Source organism: Diabrotica undecimpunctata, chromosome 4 (assembly GCF_040954645.1).
Source record: "Diabrotica undecimpunctata isolate CICGRU chromosome 4, icDiaUnde3, whole genome shotgun sequence".
Lineage (NCBI taxonomy): Eukaryota > Metazoa > Arthropoda > Insecta > Coleoptera > Chrysomelidae > Diabrotica > Diabrotica undecimpunctata.
The window spans coordinates 79704690-79726264 of record NC_092806.1 but is presented as its reverse complement, the minus strand read 5'-3'; the positions used below and the strand labels follow the sequence as shown (position 1 = coordinate 79726264).

The 21575-nt window shown below is 31.6% G+C and overlaps 1 protein-coding gene across 2 annotated transcripts in view; it reads right to left on the bottom strand.

The window, feature by feature from the left end:
* Nucleotides 1–1875: 1875 nt before the first annotated feature.
* Xpc (DNA repair protein complementing XP-C cells homolog) overlaps nt 1876–21575 on the bottom strand; it is a 201824-nt gene continuing 182124 nt past the window's right edge. For both annotated transcript variants that reach the window (XM_072529819.1, XM_072529820.1), the window contains exon 7: nt 1876–5668. In XM_072529819.1, coding sequence (XP_072385920.1) covers nt 5468–5668 — 201 coding nt within the window. In that variant the 3' untranslated portion in view covers nt 1876–5467. The remainder of the gene's footprint in view (nt 5669–21575) is intronic.

Genomic DNA, 21575 nt, shown 5'->3' with positions numbered 1-21575 from the left:
GTGGTCAGAGTTATAAGCTTTTGAAATTTTTCCCAAAACTTTAGGACCATACGTTATTATCGTGTCATTATCTATGTTATCTAAAATGTTCGTACTAACATAACAGTCTCCGTCGTCTTTAATGTGCATTTTCGGATTAGCGTAGTCCAATATGCATTGAAAATTTGAAATTATGTCTCTCCCAATGATTCCGTCCGTTGGAATGGGAAAGTTAGATTCTACTAACTGAAATATGTGTTCAAACCGACGGGTCGTTCTTTTACTTCTAGTGTTGTTTCGATTTCTCCCATTGTTTGCAATTCTCCTTAAGTTGTTACTCCTTTTATTTTCGCCCTTGTGTTTGGTTTCACATGTTCCTGCATAAAATCTTGTGAACATTTGAGTATAGAAATATCGGCTCCTGTGTCTATGATAAATGTATTTGTCTGTCCTAGGATTCCTGTTTTCATTTGTACGAAATTTGTTTAGTTTAAGTCGAAGTTGTAAATGTGATATTCCGCTTCTAACTGTGTAATTATGTCTAATTCTAGTAGCTTTACATTCCTATTAAGTCCTCCTCTCTGGTTTCCTCTATATGCCTGGTTGCTGGATTGTCTATACCCTCGTGTTCTAGTTACATATTTTCAATGTCATACACAAACAATCGCATTTAGCAATAAGCAATTATTAATATTCTTCAAATGATTTAAAATTTTTAAACTGAATTGGGTTACTTAGATCTGATGCTTGATTAAATCCCGTTACAGCAAGTATTTTTTTCATCTTTGGATGCGTCGGTACTTTGATAATTTTGCTGCACGTCAATGATTAAATTATAAATTACTAGAATATCTATCATCACAAACTGGCATCGATGTCATCGCCATAATCGCATTCACATTTCTGAGAAGCTACTGCCTAAAACTTTGTTATAAGAAGTTTAAATGGAGATAACAGAAATGGGTTCTTACAAGGAGATTTTGACTATAAAGTAAAGCCATTTTTAAGAATTCCACTAAACAATCCAATTTCTATAATGAATTTCATATTAGAACCAGATATGCAACATAACTTTTTATGTATGGAAGAGAAGGTTTAGGTACTATTTCATCCAGTGAAAGTGGCTGTAAGGTTGAAAAGATTCAACCGTTCTAATCTACAGCAACATTCTACGAGTATAACTTAGCGAGAGATACAAATTAAGACAATTTTGAAGATATTGCTAAATGAAGGCATTACTAATCTTTTTGAAGTTAAAGATGTTTGAGCTAACTTTATATAATATTTTAGTGTTATGGAAAAACCTGAGAAGAATCATTAAACATGTATTAGTTTTTTATTCGTTATAAAATTTTTCTTTATAATTTAATTTATTCCTGTTTTTATTTTATAAATTAATGTCTATCCTTCAGATAACTATCGTCAGATAGGAAAATATTTAGCTGGAGGTGAAAAGACCAGCCTCTTCATGCAAGAAGTTTATTATTTTAAAAATTTAATTTTTACTTCTTTTGAAAATTTTGTTGATTCCAAAACATTGGCTGCAAATTTGGAAATCGGTAAAAAATATAATACAAAACTCGAGCTTTCTCAACAAATAAATTGCCAAACTAGAATTACGCTGGTTTTATACGTAGGTCGATTTCATAAGACGACTTAACGCAAAAAGTTTAGCGAATCTCCAAAAAGTGACTTATTTGTTATGAAAGTTGTACAACAGATTCACAAATATTATTCTGCTGTCGTCCTAGCCTTAAATAGGAGGAAGACAGAAAAAATTAAGTGGAGTGATTGTAGATGCAATTATAGTACCTTTTATTCTGATAGTATGAGAAATAATTTGACAGTGTTCATTAATTGATTATTATTATAACTAAAAAGTTAATAAACAAAAACTATTTCGAAACGTTTATTACAAAAGTATTATTGGCGAACAATCAGCCCTTTTAAATATATAACAACAATATACAAAAACTGACACAAAAAAGATATAATTGTAAATAATACACATACAGAAAACACTTTCAAGTTACTAAGAGATATTGATTATATTATAAGATGAGATACAAGTAAAAAATTTAATATAATAATATAAATAACAACTTTTGAAATTCTCATCCTAACTCAACTTCTTTGTCTAACTTACGCATTGGGTAGTCAAGTAGACTCAAGTTGACGGAAAATTCGGATAGAGTTAAAAGGATTGTATAGGAAACAATATTTTTCTTGGTTAGGTAGTTTTTGGTTTTTCTCCTAGTAATAAAGATAGTGGCAGTAATTGAATGCATAAGTATCATTACATTATCTGCAAAGCCGAATAAGCATAAGGCTAATTTATTAGACGTTAATTATTAGACGTTAGTTAATGAAGGCAATTAAGTGATATATCTATAAAAGTCCTTGCCGACTTAGTTAACCAACGATTATCTGGGGTCAATTCCCATACCCTTAGACGACTACATGGAAGAAAAATGAACGCATTTGAGATGTGGTGTTAAAAATGCTTAGAATAACATAGATAACCAGAGGAATCAAACATCAGTTCTTAAGGAAGTCAACAACTCACACCGTTTCCTCGGGTTGATATTTATATAGATATTAAACTTCTTTGGTTGTATCATCTTTACCGACAGTACGAGTCTAACAACGATATATTAAAATATATAACACATTAAAATATATAACAAATTTCGGTATATGACTGCTAATTATTATTTTTTAATAAATAAATAATACTAAAAAAGTAATATTTTAAATGTGAAATAATCACAAAAGGTAATTAATATTGTTTTATACGCTCCATATACCTATTCATGTAATAAGAATCATCCAAATATGTAAAAATTAGTGGCAACTAAATAGTGGGACAGTATAAAGCATCTGCTGCGAAACAATGCAGCCGGATACTCAAAGAAACGTCACTATATTCTTGTCGAATTGAGAGTAAATCGCTGTATGATTTCAATAAAATGGTGCTTGGTATCTCAACAAATTCAAAAATTCATCAGTTAGTGAAACCAGGAAGTATTTTTGAAAACCCGGGCCGCCTTAAACTGGTTTCTGATAGGAATAAGAGAATATTAGTAAACATTTGCAAAAAAGGCCGAAGAAATACTTTAAAGACAAGTTACAGCTAAACGGAAAAATGAAACTAGTATATTGATGAAGGCATCTCAATAAATGGAGTCAAGCTCAATAACCTGCGGTATGAATATGATACAATAGTGTTTTCCAATACCATAGAAGGGCTGCAAGACTTAATGAACAAAATAACGACAAGAAGTAGAAAATATGGACTGGATATAAACACCAATAAAACCAAGCTAATGATCATCAGCAAGGAAAACATAACTGGATCAAATCTGTATGTGAACCAAATGAGAATTGAACGTGTCTCACAATACAACTACTTGGGAACTATAATATTAATGAGTCGTGGGACAATACCCAAGAGATTAAATGTCGCATCGCAAAGGCAAAAAGTGCATTCTTGACTATGAGTTCTGTGTTCAAGAGCCATGACCTCACCCTAGACACAAAAACAAGGCTCCTTAAATGTTATCTGTGCTCAGTGCTTCTGTACGTAGTAGGAACGTGGACATTGAAGGCGGAAACTCTATCAAAACTTCAGGCTTTTGAGCTGTGGTCATACAGAAGGATCCTGAAGATACCATGGACAGACAAAATCACCAATTACTCGCCGACTCTGGCGACAAACTCGCCAAAGCAAGGCAGATACGAGCTACTTCAATGCATTTTGCAAGGTAAAATTGAAGGAAAAAGGGCCCCAGGACGAAGAATAATATCCTGGCTTGGTAACCTGAGAGCATGGTATAGAAAGACCTCAACACAGCTATTTCGTATAGCAACCAACAAAGTCATCATAGCCAGGATGATCGCCAACGTTCGGAACGGAGAGGCACCCTAAGAAAAAGAAGGGAATGCTGTCGAAAGTGGATACATAAGTATGGATTAAAGTTTTATAAGATTTAATTACAGGTAACCAGTTAAATGTGTACTCGTAGTTTAAAAAAATTATATTTTCTTATAAGCAAAGGAAAAGTCATTGTAAACAACAAAACGAAAGCAAACTAGGGCCATGTGGACAAAATCTAAACTTTCTTGGTCGGTAGAAGATTGATCCCAAGTAATTTTTAATGACGAATAAAAATTTGACGTTATGTTGATGATTTGGGGATGTAAGGGAATTTCATGGTTAGGATGTTTTGAATTTATTGTGGGTACATACTATTGTGAAATTAAATGCTGGCGTATATTTTCAGCAAGACAGCAGAACCACAAGAGACTGGTTTGGAAATCGTAATAAAAACGTCCTTTTTTGTCCTTATGCAACTATGCAAATAAACGTTGCAGGTCTAACAAGCAAAATAAGAACGAAAAGAGGAGTTATGGCAGAGATCATCTATCTCTCCAAAATTATTTACTCTTGCCTTAGAAGACGTGTTCAAGAAGTTTAATTGGGAACAGCGCGGAATTAAAATCGATGGCAGATTTTTAAGTCATCTATTTGCCGATGACATAGTACTCATATGTAACAAAACAGAGGAACTACTCTAGATGCTAAAGGAGCTTAAACAATAATTTGCGAAATTTGATTAAAAATTAATTTCAAATAAACAAAAGTGATGTCAAATCAAAATATCTTAGAGGCTTAGATGGAAGTGAGATCGAGAATATCGAAGTGTATGTGACCTAGGTCACACGATCAAACTAGGCAAACAGAATCAAACAACAGAGATAACTAGAAGAATACGAATTAATTGGGCAGCAGTAGGAAGACTCAGTGTGGTGTTGAAAAAAATTAATTTAAAGAAAAGGGTATTCAAGTTGTATTCTACCCGTTATGACCTATAAAATGGAGACCGTGACAGTCACAGAGTTATCAGCCAATAGATTAAAAACAACACAGATTGCCATCGAACGAGCTATGTTGGAAGTTTCTCTGAGAAACATATACGAAATGAGGACGTGCAAAATAGGACGAAGGTGGAATGTAATTAGAAGAATTACAAATGAAATGGAGCTGGGTAGGACACGTGGCAGGACAAAAAAACGCAAGATGGACACTGGAGACCATGCGAGCACAGTCGTAGTAGAGGAAGGTCACAAAAGCGGTGTCTAAAAGACATCAAAGCAAAAGTGGAAAGAAACTGGCAACAAATACCACAAAACTGAGAAGAGTGGAGAATTCATGGAAAGGCCTTTATCCAGTAATAGATGCAAACACGCTGAAGAAGAAAAAGAAGACATATTATATATACTAGATTTAACGAATAGGAGAATTTTAATTCAGAAACTCAATTTCATTTTTATGGTTCCAATTACAGATACAAAATAAGTTTAAATAATTAAATAATTCAGGGTGGTTATTAATATTGATAATAGCAGATAGTTTATCAGTAATAAAATACTGATAGACCACTCGCGAAATTCAGTGTGAATCACTTACTGAATTCCCACAAGCCATTCATTTTTTTCCTTTTGCGTTTGTACTTTTATTTGCAATTAATTTTTTCTTTCCCTTTTCACTTTCCGCTGGTTCTCCACCAAAGTCGTATCTAACTTTCAACCGCTCCCTAATGAGCAAACCTTTGATCAATCGCTTCCAGTTGGTGTAAACACGCTTTTCTATTTTTTCATTTTCTTTTCTCTCCATCTCTTCTCGATCCTAAAAACAAATAATTTTAGATAATGCAGTTCAGTATCAGAATACGACAAAATTATATTTTGTATGGACATAATGAAGGTAAACTGTATTTAAATATTTAGATAAAAACACACAAGTAGAATTTTAAAACATAGAGCCACCGAAAAAATTGTAATTAAGGTAGGCTCCATCATTATCTTTGACATTATTCGTATGCGAGGTCGGCTTCCCTAATTACATTTCTCCGTAAGATTCTAGCTTGGGTAATATCAATCCCCTTTATTGACATGTCTTGCCTAAGCGTCTCTGATTCCAGGTCTTTTTTGGTCTTCCTCTCCTACTCCTTCCAGGAATCCGCAGATCAGCAATCTTAGTATTGAGTGATTAACGTCTCGACGTTGAACATGACCAAATCATCTTAACCTATGCTCTCTCATTTTGGCATCAATTGGTGTCACTCCTAAAGACAAATTCACGAGAGGATTTCAGTACAGTGCTTATGAGAAGCGACGTTCCCGCTTAGGCCGCTAGGCACGTTCATAGTCTGCAGGTGTGATACAGGACCGCGTTGGCCCTCCTGTACGATAACATTAAATCATGCAATCCTATTAGAAGTAAATGTAACATTATTTACAACGTCAAGATTTTGCAAATTACACAAAATTTAATAAAACTATTTTCTTTGAAATCTTTTTTACTAAATTATACAGGGTGTAACAACAGAACGGAGTCTACTAGGGAAACTGCTACAAAAAAATTCGTAGCTCCGTAGTGGCTACAAATTTAAATTGTTAATTTATATACCGACAGGATATATACCAACTTGAATCAATTATTACTATTAACAGTCTCAACAATTATTACAAAGAAAAGTGTGTATACACCAAAGAATAAAATAATTACGCTAATAAAAGAATAAAAATTTATGTAGCCTAAACGCTACCTAATGAATAAAGATAAGACTTACAATAACAGTGTCTGGTCTCTACTCCATTTCGGAAAAATCGTACTCACTGGAACTGCCGGTGTTGGCTGTGATAATCACCAGTAGGATATCTTCTTGTAGGTTGTCAGCTATCCACATTTCTTTTTCAATTCTGATGACATGCTGTATATAATTTTGCCACTGTTCAGCAGAGACATTGGCAAACGCTTCATGTATGAGTTGTTGCACATGATCTTTTTAAAGCCAGTGTTTCGGGCCGCAACGTAATGTTTAACTTGGCACCAAACCATCGGTATTGAATTAAGCTCATAGTGATAGGGAGGCAATCGTAATACTTCTACGCCGTATTTCTCGACCAAAGTTTCGATGTTATATTTGTCGTATATATCTGCATAAATGTTTGCTACATCCAATAGTTCTGACTTTAAATAATCTTCTTCATAAAATATATCCTTCTCTCGTAACCATTCTTGAATTTGTTGTTTGTTCCAGGAGCTTCTTGGGAAATTTTGTTTGCATGAATGATATGGAGCATTATCCATTACTACCACATTTTTTCTCCTTTTGGGAGGTTTGCGATTAGTTTATTTTCAAACCAGTCTTCGAAAGACTCGCCGTTCATTTCGTCATGGTAGTCGCCTGAATCTTTTTTTGCTAAAAATACACATTCTGAATTTGGTAGAAAACCTCTATCAGATCCAACATGTAACAAGACAAATCTCGGACCTCTTTGTTTTGGATCATTTAGACCAATAGTCAAGCCTTTTAAAAATGCATCCTTACAACTGGTTATGGTTGAATCCATCCATACCTTATTTACTGTATGTCCGATATTTACCCAACTTTCATCCAAATAGAAAATATTGTATCCTTGATTTCGATACTTCTGTATTTTTCTAAGGAATTTATGCCTCCAATTTATTATGTCAGAACGTTCCATCATTACTGCTTTCTTTCCTCTTTTTTCATAAACAAACCCCATCTCTCGCAATAGTCGATATAGAGTACTTTTGGAAAATTTAGGCAAATGTTCGTGTAAATTAACGGCATCCAGGATAGCTTTGATTATGGGAGGTTTGTTTTTTAAGAAAAATTCCATGTGAACAAGTCTTCTCAATTGGCTCCTGATATTCTTATCGTAGGTAAACTCCCGATTGGTTTCCGTCTTGGTCCGTTTACGTGTGTTTTTCAGAATTTTGGGTAAGTCTCCATTATGATCCAATCCTTCCTGACGAATTTTCCAGACTGTCCTATCGCTAACACCCAGCGCTGTACTTGTTGTAGAAACAATTTGTGATGCAGTCAGATCGGAATTTGTTTTTGTTGTATATATCAACATATTCAAAATAATTTGTCGCGCATATAAATCTAAGATTTGTCCTTGTTTGAAACTTTTGACCTCTAAATGCTCCATGTTTTTGACACAGTACATAAAAAAAAGTTTAAAAATAAATTGCACTTATTTTTTGACAAGTTAACGTACCTTCTCGAATGCACACACAAAACAATTAAACCGTTTCTACAAACTGCAAAACTGCTATAGATATACGCATTCATATAACAATTAGTAGATACTATTATCAGGAAAATTCTAAAATGGGTATTTAATTACAACAATACCGAAATTTCTACACGATTAAACCATTTTTACAAATGCCCAAAGCTATTCTACGAATTCTACGACTTTCCCTTCGGAAGTCATTATCGAAATACAAAATATTAATCAATTACAAAAATTTTGTTGTTAGTAAAAAAATTCTTCTAATAATTAAATTTAATCTGACTCATTCATATCGGCAAATCAGACATATTAAACATTTTAAAGTAGAAGACATCAAAATGATATTGCCAATATTTATGAGTTGCAAGGATTTTATTGAAAGATAGTTCATTCAATTATATGAAATCAACTTTAACTTAAAAATATCAGTCACAAAAATCATAGCATGTTATTACTGTTTTAGGTTAAATCTTCGTATTTTGTGCTAAGGTATCTCCAGTTACTATATGGATAACTGTTAATGAAACACCCTGTATAAATAATACTAAAATATAAATGATGTATCCTCGATATATTTTTGACATTGACATATTCGTGGCATTGTCTTTCTATTCATTTCAATTCTATTCAAAAGGTCTCCAAACATCCATTTCCGCAAATATGACAACAAGAGATATAAGAAATTTTCTATTCGTCAAATACAACAGTGCTCAACAATTGATAAGGATCGAAGTAATATTTTACTCCAGAAATAGCCGAAGTTTGTAAAAATTTAATATAATTAAAGTAATATTAATACCTCGACTTTATTATCAATTTTATTTTAAACGAAATAAAATAAATTTTGCCATTATGGCCATTTTTTACTAGGGTCAGCAAGAAGTTAAATATTAAAGTCATCTATTTTCATTTATTCTATTCAAGTCATCATACTAGGATCTCAACAAACTTTTAAAATATTTGAAATCATAATTATGATCCTTATCAATTGTTGAGCACTATATTAAGACGACGTCCGAATATTTTCTGGAACAGTCATTAGGGCAAATCAGTGAATGTTAGTGCAAAATTGCAAGTGCTCCGTGTGTAAGGGAGTGTTAAGTTCGAAGCCGGCTCTGCCACGTTGAGGCCGACGATGAACTAGCAACGCTGCAGCGTTTTCTTCCATTTGATTAACATTGTCCGTAAGAGCCCACGCTGAAATCTACTGGTGAATCCGAGTTTAGACTTTCCGTAATATTCTTATTCTTACTTTTATCTTTTTTTTTTTGATACTGATCAACGTATTTGTAAATATCTCATTATGACAAAACGTTCTCTTATAGCATGAACCTGATCTTGGCGTGGTGTTCCGAGTCTTCCTCTACCTTGTCCACGCCGTCTTGTATGGTCGTTTGATTCTCGAAAAGTTGAATGACTCGTAATATTTTAGTATGAGATACTCTTAATCTCACGCCTATTTCACGGTAACCTAATCTTACATCAGCTAAAGTAATTGTCTGCACACATTTATCTCGGCATGTCAACTAACTAACCTACGCAAAGCAGCAAAACAATTTATTGAATTGTAAACAATATTGATAGTCTAAAACTGTCCTGTCAAATTGTTTAATTTTTCATGGCCAACTAACTGCTTCCATTAATGAGTATTACAATTCAATAAAATCACGTTATGCTTTGAACGTACCTTTCTTTTTTGATGATAAAGATATCGTTGATTTTTTTAAGAAAATATTGAAACTATAAATGAATATATCTCGAAATATTAATAAGATATTATTGTTTTCTTCTAATAAATTCCATAGTGTGGCAAAACAACTTATTTTTACACCCCGGATATGGGTAAAACGTTGACATTTCCCAGAAAATATTAATACAGCAATTACTTAGAGATAGATCTGCAATGCAAAAAAAATCATCGAAATCCAAGTAAGGATTCAAAAGAAAAATAGCTTAAAAATTATGGTACTGTTGTACTACTATGGAGAGTAGAAAATCACGTAATGCTTTGAACGTACTTTTCTTTTTTGATAATAAAGATAGTAAGATAATTTTTTTTACGAAAATGTTGAAATTTCGGCTCAACTCCGCTCTAGGTGGTTGGCCAACAAAAGGTTGTCAAATAATTATATTATAAAAATCCAATACTTCAGCGGGCTGCTGGATTCTGAATTCATTCAAGAACAAGTCAAAACTCCACCCAAATAGGTTGCCTAGAATCACTGTGAAAACTAGACTAAACAAGCAGTTATTATGCTGTCAAACCACCTATCGCTTCCTTATAGACCAAGAGATAGAGCCGAAATTTTGAACTGATCAGTAATATGACATTTCTCTATTGGAATATATTCATTGTAACTGGGTTAAGACTTTGCCTTACAGGCGGACGCCCCTCGTGGTACAGGGGGTGGCTATACAGGGATGAAGTTGTAATTTTTTTCGGAAAAATTAACGATCGATAATATGGCTGAAAATTTGCCCAGAGTAAGATCTTGGTATAACTAGACGAAATCCCAAAGGGCGGACGCGAGAGTGGATACATAAGGAGTGGCGGACAGGGGTGAAGTTGCAATTTTTTGGGGAAAAATTAACGATAAGTAATATGTCCGCCATTTTCATGGCTCATTATTTAGCCCCTAAAAACTCTAAATCCAAAAGGGCGGACAGCTGGGTTGGTACAGAGAGCCATAAAACGGGGTCAAATGTACCACTTGACTGCGCATTTTAGGTCTCGGTAACAATTTTCAAACTGATTTTATTATGATATTTGTATACCGATTTATTTGAAAATTTGTATGCTCACTTCTGTTACTATTCTGAAAAGCGTCAAGTAGAGTTTAACTCAAAATTTTCCAAAAAAATTTCAGTAAATGAAAATTTTCGTAATTTTTTGAGGTAAAATCTAATTTGTAGAATCCTTTCGATTTTCTGTAAGTTATACCATGATTTTTTTCCAAAAATTTTCAAACGATTTTTCCGATAAGAAAAAAAAATTTAGAAAAACTTTAAAAATTTCGTCATTTTTCTCACTCTCATTGATGTCATCACATTCATCATCTTCGTCACTTTCACTTTCAATAATATCACATTCATTATCTGCTTCATTTTCAATCACTACTTCTCGAACTGGTTCTGGCATCTGAGGTCCACTAAACCATTTGAATTTATATGTTTCATCTTCAAGCTCCCAACCATGTTCTTCAACAATCAATTCTGTTGGTACTTTTTTATGAGCATTTGTCCAAATATTTGAAATATGAGCTCGCAGTAGATGTTGGTGTAATTCATCTTGACATGGTGGTAAGCTTGAAGGTTCGAAATTTTTTAGTTTTTTTTTTTAAAGGCTCGTTCACATCATGCAACTTATACTGCCGGTTAAATAGTGAAAATCTGACATCGTTTACTTTTCTTTTTGGAATTGTTCTCGTCAATCCTGTTCCATATAAGTGACATATGAAAGTTTCTAAGGTTTCAAAAACTTCATTACAATCGAAGTCAGTTTCACCAAGTTGGATAAAAGCATCTTGATACTTATTACATTTAGCGCATGCGTCTAGAATTACTGATCTAAATGGAACGCGCATCATTATTATTTTAATATTTTAAAATAATAATGATGCAAAATTAATGTCCAATCAGAATTTGTAAAATTATAATTAACTAATGAAAAAAAAATCAATCAATTTGAAAGTTAAAAAAAAAATATTGAAAATATCTACAAAGTAAATTTCAAAACTTAAAAAATTGATAATTCCACTATTAAATCGATTTTTATTAATAATTATTTGTAAAATGTTAAAGGAATTCTACAAATTGAATTTTACCTATTGATAAATAGAAATAATATATTTTGTATTTGATTATTAATGTAATAATAAATCAAATTTTTCTTATATCTGAACAACCATTATTTATGCAATATAAATTTAAAAACCTTTTTATTGTAATAAAAAATAAGTAAAATTACTATTTGTTATACCGAAAATATTCAATAGTTAACATTATAAAATTACTTTAATTTAATAAAATTACTTAACCGGTTTCATAATTAATTTTTATCAATCATCAGATAATTTCAATTGATTATTATATTGAAAATATTTTTTTTTGTTTTTCATTCTAATATCAATCATTTATTCAATTAAAAATTAATTCGTAAAATATTTATATTTAAGAAAAAAATGTGATTTGTAAAGTAAATATGACTTTAGTTTGAAAAAAAAACATTATCATAATATCATTTTACAACTACAAAATATTCTTTAAAAGATTCAGACGATGACGTAGAGTTTTATCAAATGTTTTAGAAACATTGTTTTATTATTGATCATTTCAAAATTTCGGCTCTATCTCTCCGACTATTAGGCAAGCTCCTCTTTCCTTTATCTAAGCCTAAGCGGTCAGATGGATATTTTGAGCGGTGTTGTCAATCTCATTCCTCTAGATGTTTTTCAAATAAGGTGTTAACCATAAAATATTTAAAGGAAAGAAAAGAAATAACTACAAACCATTAAGTTTATTTTTGTTATTAGTCTCTTGTAGTAGATTGGTAAATACAATGAAAAATATAGGCAAATATCCGATTTATTTAAAGATACGAAGAAGATATAACTCTCAAAAAGATCCGCAAATCGGATTATTACACGGCGATTGGCAACATTGACTTTGGGCGGCGCTATAGAATATGGTGCGTCCTAAAAGGAGACAGATAGTTGAACGATATTTTATACAATGTCTATCATCGAGTATGGATTTATTTTTGTCCAAGTTTTATATTGGTCCACTATTTCAAATGCAGTTCAAACAGACATATATTAAATTGTATGTTCCGTTTTAAATTCGTTCAATCTGTATATATATATATATATATATATATATATATATATATATATAAAGTAGTTAGGTATTATTGACTGACACGTTATGTAAAATAAAGTTTTATTTTGATGTTGCAGTCATAAATAGGGCAGGAAAGTAAAACTCTTTGTTCGTTAATCAAGCTTTCGCAAAATTTATTTGCTTCTTCAGGATATGCTAAAATATGGTATTAGTAAATACAACGAAATTAGAACTAAATAGCATTGTATAAAACTAGTATAAAAACTTACAACATGAGGTTAATCCATTAAATTTTCAAATTTACAAAACATTAAAACTTAACTTATTTTAAAAATTATACAGTTATGTAAGTACAATATTCCAATTTAATTTAATTTTGTAAAAATTCATTATGACATTGATTATGTTGATGTTTGATTTATGTCAGAAAGACACTCGTTTTTGTTTATTATATTTTTTGTTGTTGATAACTAGCTCTTGATTGTTATTATGGTTACGTACAAAGTGGCGCCAAATATGAATATTTAAATTTTTTGAAATTCTAATATTTATAGTCAGAAAATCTAATATTGGAAAATTATAGTATTAATTTTCGTAAGACAGAATGTAATTATAGATATTGCTTAGTTTATCAATATCAGTTTTTTTATTAACGCATTGATATTTATTTATGCATACCATTTCTTAGAATTCTTAGAAATGGTATGCATAAATAAATATCAATGCGTATCAATGCAAAAAAAATTTTTTGAATAAAATCCTTTATAAAAAGGTATATAAAAAACCCAGTTGGGCTATGTTGAATTGACAAAACGTTTTCGGAATAAGTATTCCATCATCAGTGTCTAGTTAATACATGGATGTAGCCACTAAATATCTGGGTAAAAACCCTTTAAAAATTATTAAATAAAATTTAGTTTACATTATGTCTAATTTACAGTTACAGTTGTGTGCTGGCATCGATAGTGTCCACATCAATTAAGTGCTAATTAGTTTTCAATTTCTAAGCAGTTAAAGTGTGGTTTTTTAAATAGTAAGGAATAATAAAACAAGGTAGGATTGTTCTTTATATTTAAAAATGGATGATTCTTCGGGTGGCGAAAAGCCACCCCCTGATAAAGGTGAAAATATGGAGGCAGTAAGTGCCCGTTTTGATTTAAATAATAGGTATAAATCTTCCGATAAAGGCCCGTTTTTTGTTTTTGTCGAGTCCATCGACCCAAATATTAAACGTTTATCACCAGTCCGAGTAGGTCATTATTTATTCATTAATAACTTTTTTAAGAAAGATGTTGTCGATATTAAACTCTTCGGTAGAAATAAAGTGAAAGTAATTTTTAATTCTTACACTTGTGCAAATAGTTTAGTCAATCACGACATAATTATTTCTAACAAATTTATTGCTTATATTCCGAATTTTTTTAATCACAAAAAAGGAATAATTAGACAAGTTGATACTTTTTTGGACGAAAATTATATGATGAATAATATTATTTCCGACCAAAAAATAACGTAAGGTAAGATGTATGAAAAGAAAACTTATTCATTCAGATAATGAAACTATTTTTGTTCCTAGACAAATGGTAATTTTAACATTTGAAGGAAATGTTATTCCTCAATATATTACGTTAGATTTGGTAAGGTTTCAAGTTGAACAATACATAGTAGTTACCGTTGTAGTTACTCACAATATTGTCTTCACTGTAAAACAAACGATCATACGACTCTAACGAAACAATGCCCAGCTTATCAACATCAATATAATATTAAAAAAATAATGGCGATTGAGAATACTACATTTAAAGAAGCTGAGTTTTTAGCAAAAAATCCATCCTATGCCAAAATCACGACACATAATAAATTTGAATTGCTTAGTAACTTAAATAACTTTCCCCAACTCCCGACTGCGGCAAATGACCGTACCGTAAACAATTCATTCGTTCCTAAACCTAAACAAAGTTCTAATCCTCTTAAACGAAAAGCCATATCCCCGACTCAATGTAAAACTGCCTTACAATTTCCTTCAACTTCTAAAACAAAATCAGTGTCACATCCTATAATTCCTAACCCATATCGTGATGAGTTTATAGCATATAAAGAAAAAATACAATTACAAATTCTACAAGAAATTCCATTTGCTTTAGAAAGAATAATTAAACAAATTGACCCCAAACTAGTCTCAGTTGAATTCCAAAAAGTCACTCAAAATGAAATCTGAAATATACTTTCTTGTTTATCAGACAACGATAGTGATGGGGAATCATAGAACACTTAATATTCTTCAGTGGAACTGCCAATCTATTATAAAACAAAAGACTAATTTGCTTAATTTTCTAGAAAATCATACAATTGATGTCATTCTTCTAAACGAAACTTGGTTGTCACAAAATAAAAATTTATATATTAAAGGTTTTAATAATGTTAGAGTTGATCGACGTGATGGCTATGGAGGCGTTGCTGTTTTAGTTGCAAACAACATTTCCTTTTCAGATATAAAATTCAAAACAAATTATAATCCAAATATAGAGGTTTGCGGTGTTTTTCTAGAACAAGTAAAATTATCAATACTATGTGTTTACAAACCTCCTAAAATATATGTCTCATCCAAAGATTGGGAAAATTTATTTGGACAAATTAAAGGCAGAGTTTTAACTGGGGGCGACTTTAATAGTCATCACTGTAGGTGGGGTTCCATACAGGATAGTGCACAAGGTAATATTTTAGCTGACGCTTTAGACAATACTAATCTAATTTTACTCAATGACGGAAGACCAACCAAAATATCCAGACCAAACGAACGTCCTTCAATGATAGAGTTAACATTAGTATCTCCTCATTTAACAAGCTTTACTACCTGGAATCCTCTAAATGACTCACTAGGTACAATCCACATCCCTATCCAAATCACCCTAGATTTGAAATATTCCCCAAGAACAATCCATACCTCCACAAAATGGAAAGAGTCTTCAGCGAACTGGTCTATATTTGAAAATTACTTAGAAAAATGCCTTCTAGACACTCATTCTTTAGATGTTACATCTTTGGAAATGTTTAATAACTTAATAAAAACAATTAGCGAAGCTGCAGACTCTGCTATGATTACTCAAAAATCATTTCAACCAAAATCCGGTCTTCCCGTATGGTGGGACGACGAATGTAAAAAATTTAATATCGTGTCGAAAAAAAGCTTTTCGAGAGTATAATATTATCTCAAATCTTGAAAATTATCTAAAATTTAAACACATCCAAGCCAAATGCAAAGTTGCTTTTATGAAAAAACAAAAAACATCTTGGATCAACTTTGTAAATACTATCAATAAAAATACACCGCTCAACAAAATATGGAAATTTGTTAATAAAATGGCTAACAAAAATTATCATTCAAAGACACAACCAATTTCAACAGAGCTAATAGAAGAGTTACTTGACAAGTTCGCTCCACCATACGTTCAAGACCAATTAAAATACGTATCAATATGCAATTCCAGTAAATTTAAATTACTAGAAAATCCAATAAACATCCAAGAACTGGATGCAGCTATTAAAATATCAAAATCTACTGCGCCCGGGAAAGACTATATCACTTATTCCATAATTAACCACCTTCCCGATAAGGCAAAAAATCATTTATTAAAAATATTTAATGATTGGCTTTTGAAAGGAAGTTACATTGAAAAAATGAAAGAAACAATTATATGTCTTTTTATCAAACCCAACAAAGACAAAACTCTCTCATCGTCTTATCGACCCATTTCTCTATTGTCTTGTATAACAAAAACTTTCGAAAGAATTATCAAAAATCGTCTTAACTGGACAGTCGAACACTATAATCTTTTGCCAAGCACTCAATATGGATTTCGATCTGGTCTGGGAACACTAGATGCAATAAGTCACTTAACAACAGATATCCAACTAAATTTTTCAAACAATAAATATTTAGCATGTTTCTTTCTAGACCTTAAAGGCGCTTACGACTGTGTTAATTTAACAGTAATGCATTCAAAGTTATGCAAACTGGGGTTGTCCACAAATTTATCCGCTAATATAGTTAATCTTTTTAGCAACCGAACTTTATATATCAGAGACCATAGTAATCAGTTATATGGTCCACGAATAACTCATACAGGATTACCACAGGGCCATTAAGCCCAATTCTCTTCAACATATTTTCGGCAAGTATACACGACATTTTTGTTGATTCCATAAAATGTATACAGTACGCTGATGATATATGTATTTACTCCGTCCGTGATTCATATGACGATTGTGTGGAGGTCCTGGAACACATCATGAAACTAGTAGATAATTGGACTAAAGGCCACGAACTTACTATATCCCCAGAAAAATCTGCCATTATGATATTTACAAGACATAGGTTACGTACGCCTGATAGTCTACACCTGTCAGGATATGATATACCCGTTGTCACTGAGTATAAATATCTTGGTATAATCCTAGACCCCAAATTACTATGGTCTAAACATGTCCAATATGTAAAAAAAAGATATGAGAAAGGCATTAATCTCCTTAAATGTGTCACTTGCAGGAAATGGGGTGCTGATCCCAAAGTTGCATTGATGTTTTACAGGACCTACGTGCGATCAATTTTGGATTACGGATGTGTGTTATACGGATCAGCAAGCAAAACACATTTACTAAAAATAGATCGTATTCAGTTTAAAAGTTTGAGATTAACTTTGGGTGCTATGAAATCAACACCATGCCCCATGTTACTTGCTGAAAGTAATGAAATGTCATTAGAAAATCGTAGAAATTTATTAGCAACAAAATATGTATTAAAATTAAGGGCTAGAACAAGTGGCCTACTAAGTATGCTGTATGAATTATCCATACAAAATCTAGTAAACAATTATTGGAGAATAAAAAATTCACCACCATTAGCAGATGCCTTTCTGGAAACCAATGATTTACCGGTTACACTTTCAACAAATTATATTAAACCATCTTATAAATTAGAATTTAATACAATCTTCAAAAAATTAAATATTATATTTCCGAGATATTCAGATTCACATCAAATAAATAACAAGCTGTTGAACTCCATATTGAGTGAATATACTAATAAAACTATAATTTACACAGATGGCTCTAAACTCAACGATGGGAAAGTAGGGTCTGCAGTGTATATTCCTTCCAAAAACAAATCACTTAAAATAAAGCTTACTCCACATTGCTCTATTTACACTGCAGAAGCGGTAGCTATTAGGAAAGCTCTGGATTGGCTAGAGCACGCAAATTTGCAAGATGCTGTGATCATCTCAGACTCTAAGTCAATTCTTAGTGGACTTAATAATACTGAGTTAAACCATAAAACATGTGAGCTGATATGTGACATTAAACAAAAAATAAGAAACAAAGATATAACATTTATTTGGGCAAAAAGTCACTCCGGGATAAAAGGTAATGAAATAGTAGACGAGCTCGCTAAGGATTCTACTCATTCAGGTATACAAGAACATATTTACACAGTATCAGACCTAATCAATTTTTATAATAAAAAAATAAATTTTAACTGGCAAGACAGATGGAAAATATTGGCGAATACTTCAAATAATCATTATTACAAGATCCATCCTACGTTACCATCCCTAACAGAATTACCACACATATTCCATTATAATATATCTAAACGATCAGCAGCAACTATTACAAGATTAAAAACTAGTCACAGTGCTGTTCCTGCTCACCTGGCTAGATTAAACATTATAGAATCAGGAAAGTGTTTATGCGATAATATTTCCCAGTGTGATGTTAATCACATCCTGTTTGGATGTATTAAAAATAAAGCACTCTCATCTACGTTTTATGAAAACCTAGTTAAAAGTAATGTGCAACTTCCTGTAAACATAACCCACCTACTGTCATTGAATCAGAAATCTATATACGAACTCATATGTAATCACTTATATGCATCCGGATATATAATATAAATTTAGTACAATCAAGTTTTTAATTGATAAACAACATAAATCATTTAAAAATCTGTGGCAAAAGGACTAGTTTCCATGCCAAACACACTATCATCATCATCATCATCAATTTACAGTTAAGATGGTAAAGTTACCGTTGGATTGGTAACATGGCGACATATGACTCTACATTAAGTTGCAAGTCCTGAGACGGTATGTCTACGAGGACTTTATCAAAGCAACTCTATATGCCCGATAAAGTCCTCGTAGACATACCGTCTCAGGACTTGCAACTTAATGTAGAGTCATATGTCGCCATGTTACCAATCCAACGGTAACTTTACCATCTTAACTGTAAATTAGACATAATGTAAACTAAATTTCATTTAATAATTTTTAAAGGGTTTTTACCCACATATTTAGTGGCTACATCCATGTATTAACTAGACACTGATGATGGAATACTTATTCCGAAAACGTTTTGTCAATTCAACATAGCCCAACTGGGTTTTTTATATACCTTTTTATAAAGGATTTTATTCAAAAATTTTTTTAATATATGGTATACAGCCAAATACAGGAACTTAGTTTCCTTGTGGATATTATTAAATTACTTTAATTTAATAAAATTACTTAACCGGTTTCATAATTAATTTTTATCAATCATCAGATAATTTCAATTGATTATTATATTGAAAATATTTTTTTTTGTTTTTCATTCTAATATCAAACATTTATTCAATTAAAAATTAATTCGTAAAATATTTATATTTAAGAAAAAAATGTTATTTGTAAAGTAAATATGACTTTAGTTTGAAAAAAAAAAACATTATCATAATATCATTTTACAACTACAAAATATTCTATAAAAGATTCAGACGATGACGTAGAGTTTTATCAAATGTTTTAGAAACGTTGTTTTATTATTGATCAGTTCAAAATTTCGGCTCTATCTCTCCGACTATTAGGCAAGCTGCTCTTTCCTTTATCTAAGCCTAAGCGGTCAGATGGATATTTTGAGCGGTGTTGCCAATCTCATTCCTCTAGATGTTTTTCAAATAAGGTGTTAACCATAAAATATTTACAGGAAAGAAAGGAAATAACTACAAACCATTAAGTTTATTTTTGTTATTAGTCTGTTGTAGTAGATTGGTAAATACAATGAAAAATATAGGCAAATATCCGATTTATTTAAAGATACGAAGAAGATATAACTCTCAAAAAGATCCGCAAATCGGATTATTACACGGCGATTGGCAACATTGACTTTGGGCGGCGCTATAGAATATGGTGCGTCCTAAAAGAGACAGATAGTTGAACGATATTTTATACAATGTCTATCACTGGGTATGGATTTATTTTTGTCCAAGTTTTATATTGGTCCACTATTTCAAATGCAGTTCAAACAGACATATATTAAATTGTATGTTCCGTTTTAAATTTGTTCAATCTGTATATATATATATATATATATATATATATATATATATATATATATATATATATATATATATATATATATATATATATATATATATATATATATATATATATATATCTACGGCATAAAGTGGACTCCGCCCATGTTAAAATTCAGGTTCAAGTGAGCTCCGTGGTCAAGTGAACACCGATATACGGAGCTCACTTGACCACTGTCGATTCGTCAACATGTATAGTTTCATAATTTTTAAAAATTTTGTGGAGCCCTTAAGTACCCCTGTATCATGAATGTATATTGCTTAGTTCACGTGTATATCTTATAGGAGTCGTTCAGATCTTTTTCACTGTATATTGGAACCATAAGTATATCGGTTTAAGTAAGCTCTGATAGTTTGGCAACTCTGCCATTAAGCTGTATACTTCTCGCGTATAGTCTGAATACGCTTCAGACTATGCGTGCAAATCTAGTGCTTTTCTAAAAATAGCTTTATAGATACAAAAGGATTTCATTACCAAATTGGATTTTTTTCATATGCGGAAATTTCCTAATGTATTTTGTTAATGTGAGTATGTCTTTATACGTTTTATTTAAGAATTCGATAAATCAGAACGTCTTTTATTTCATCCATTGTGTTCGGGAATCCTTATTTCTTTATTTTATATTGAATATTATTATAATATTTAATTTATTTCGGGTACAGTAAGTTTTAGAGTTTAATAATTATATTTCCTTGAAATGATGCAGAATAAACTTATGTGCTTATTGGTCGCATTTCATTCAAAGCGCGATATAATATGATTTTACTTCGACGCACACAAATCGCTCATATATAAAAATGGGCATGCCCCAGTGAGTAGATTTCAACCGACAAGGTACGACTTCACTTCCAACCTTCAACGAAAAAGGTCAAGAATTCGGAACGTGAAATATCAGGCGGTACCGTGTCGCGTCCAACAAGAATTTCAGGGAAGAAATCCATTGAAGGGATTGATCAGTGACGAATTGAGTAGTCACATTTGGGTCTGCATAGTTAACCAAATCCTAAAGGACACCAATTTAAGGGAAGCGATTTTGTGCATAACTTGTAGAACCATATTATTTGAAATTCAATCTTAAATTTACCACTTTACTTTACTTACAATTCGTTTTCATATTTCCTACAATTAATACTCACATTGTTTTATTATTTTATTTCTGGTTTTATCTGTGTACTACATATAATTCTGGATAGAAGGTTATCTCAAAATAAATATTTAAGCGCTAAAATAGAT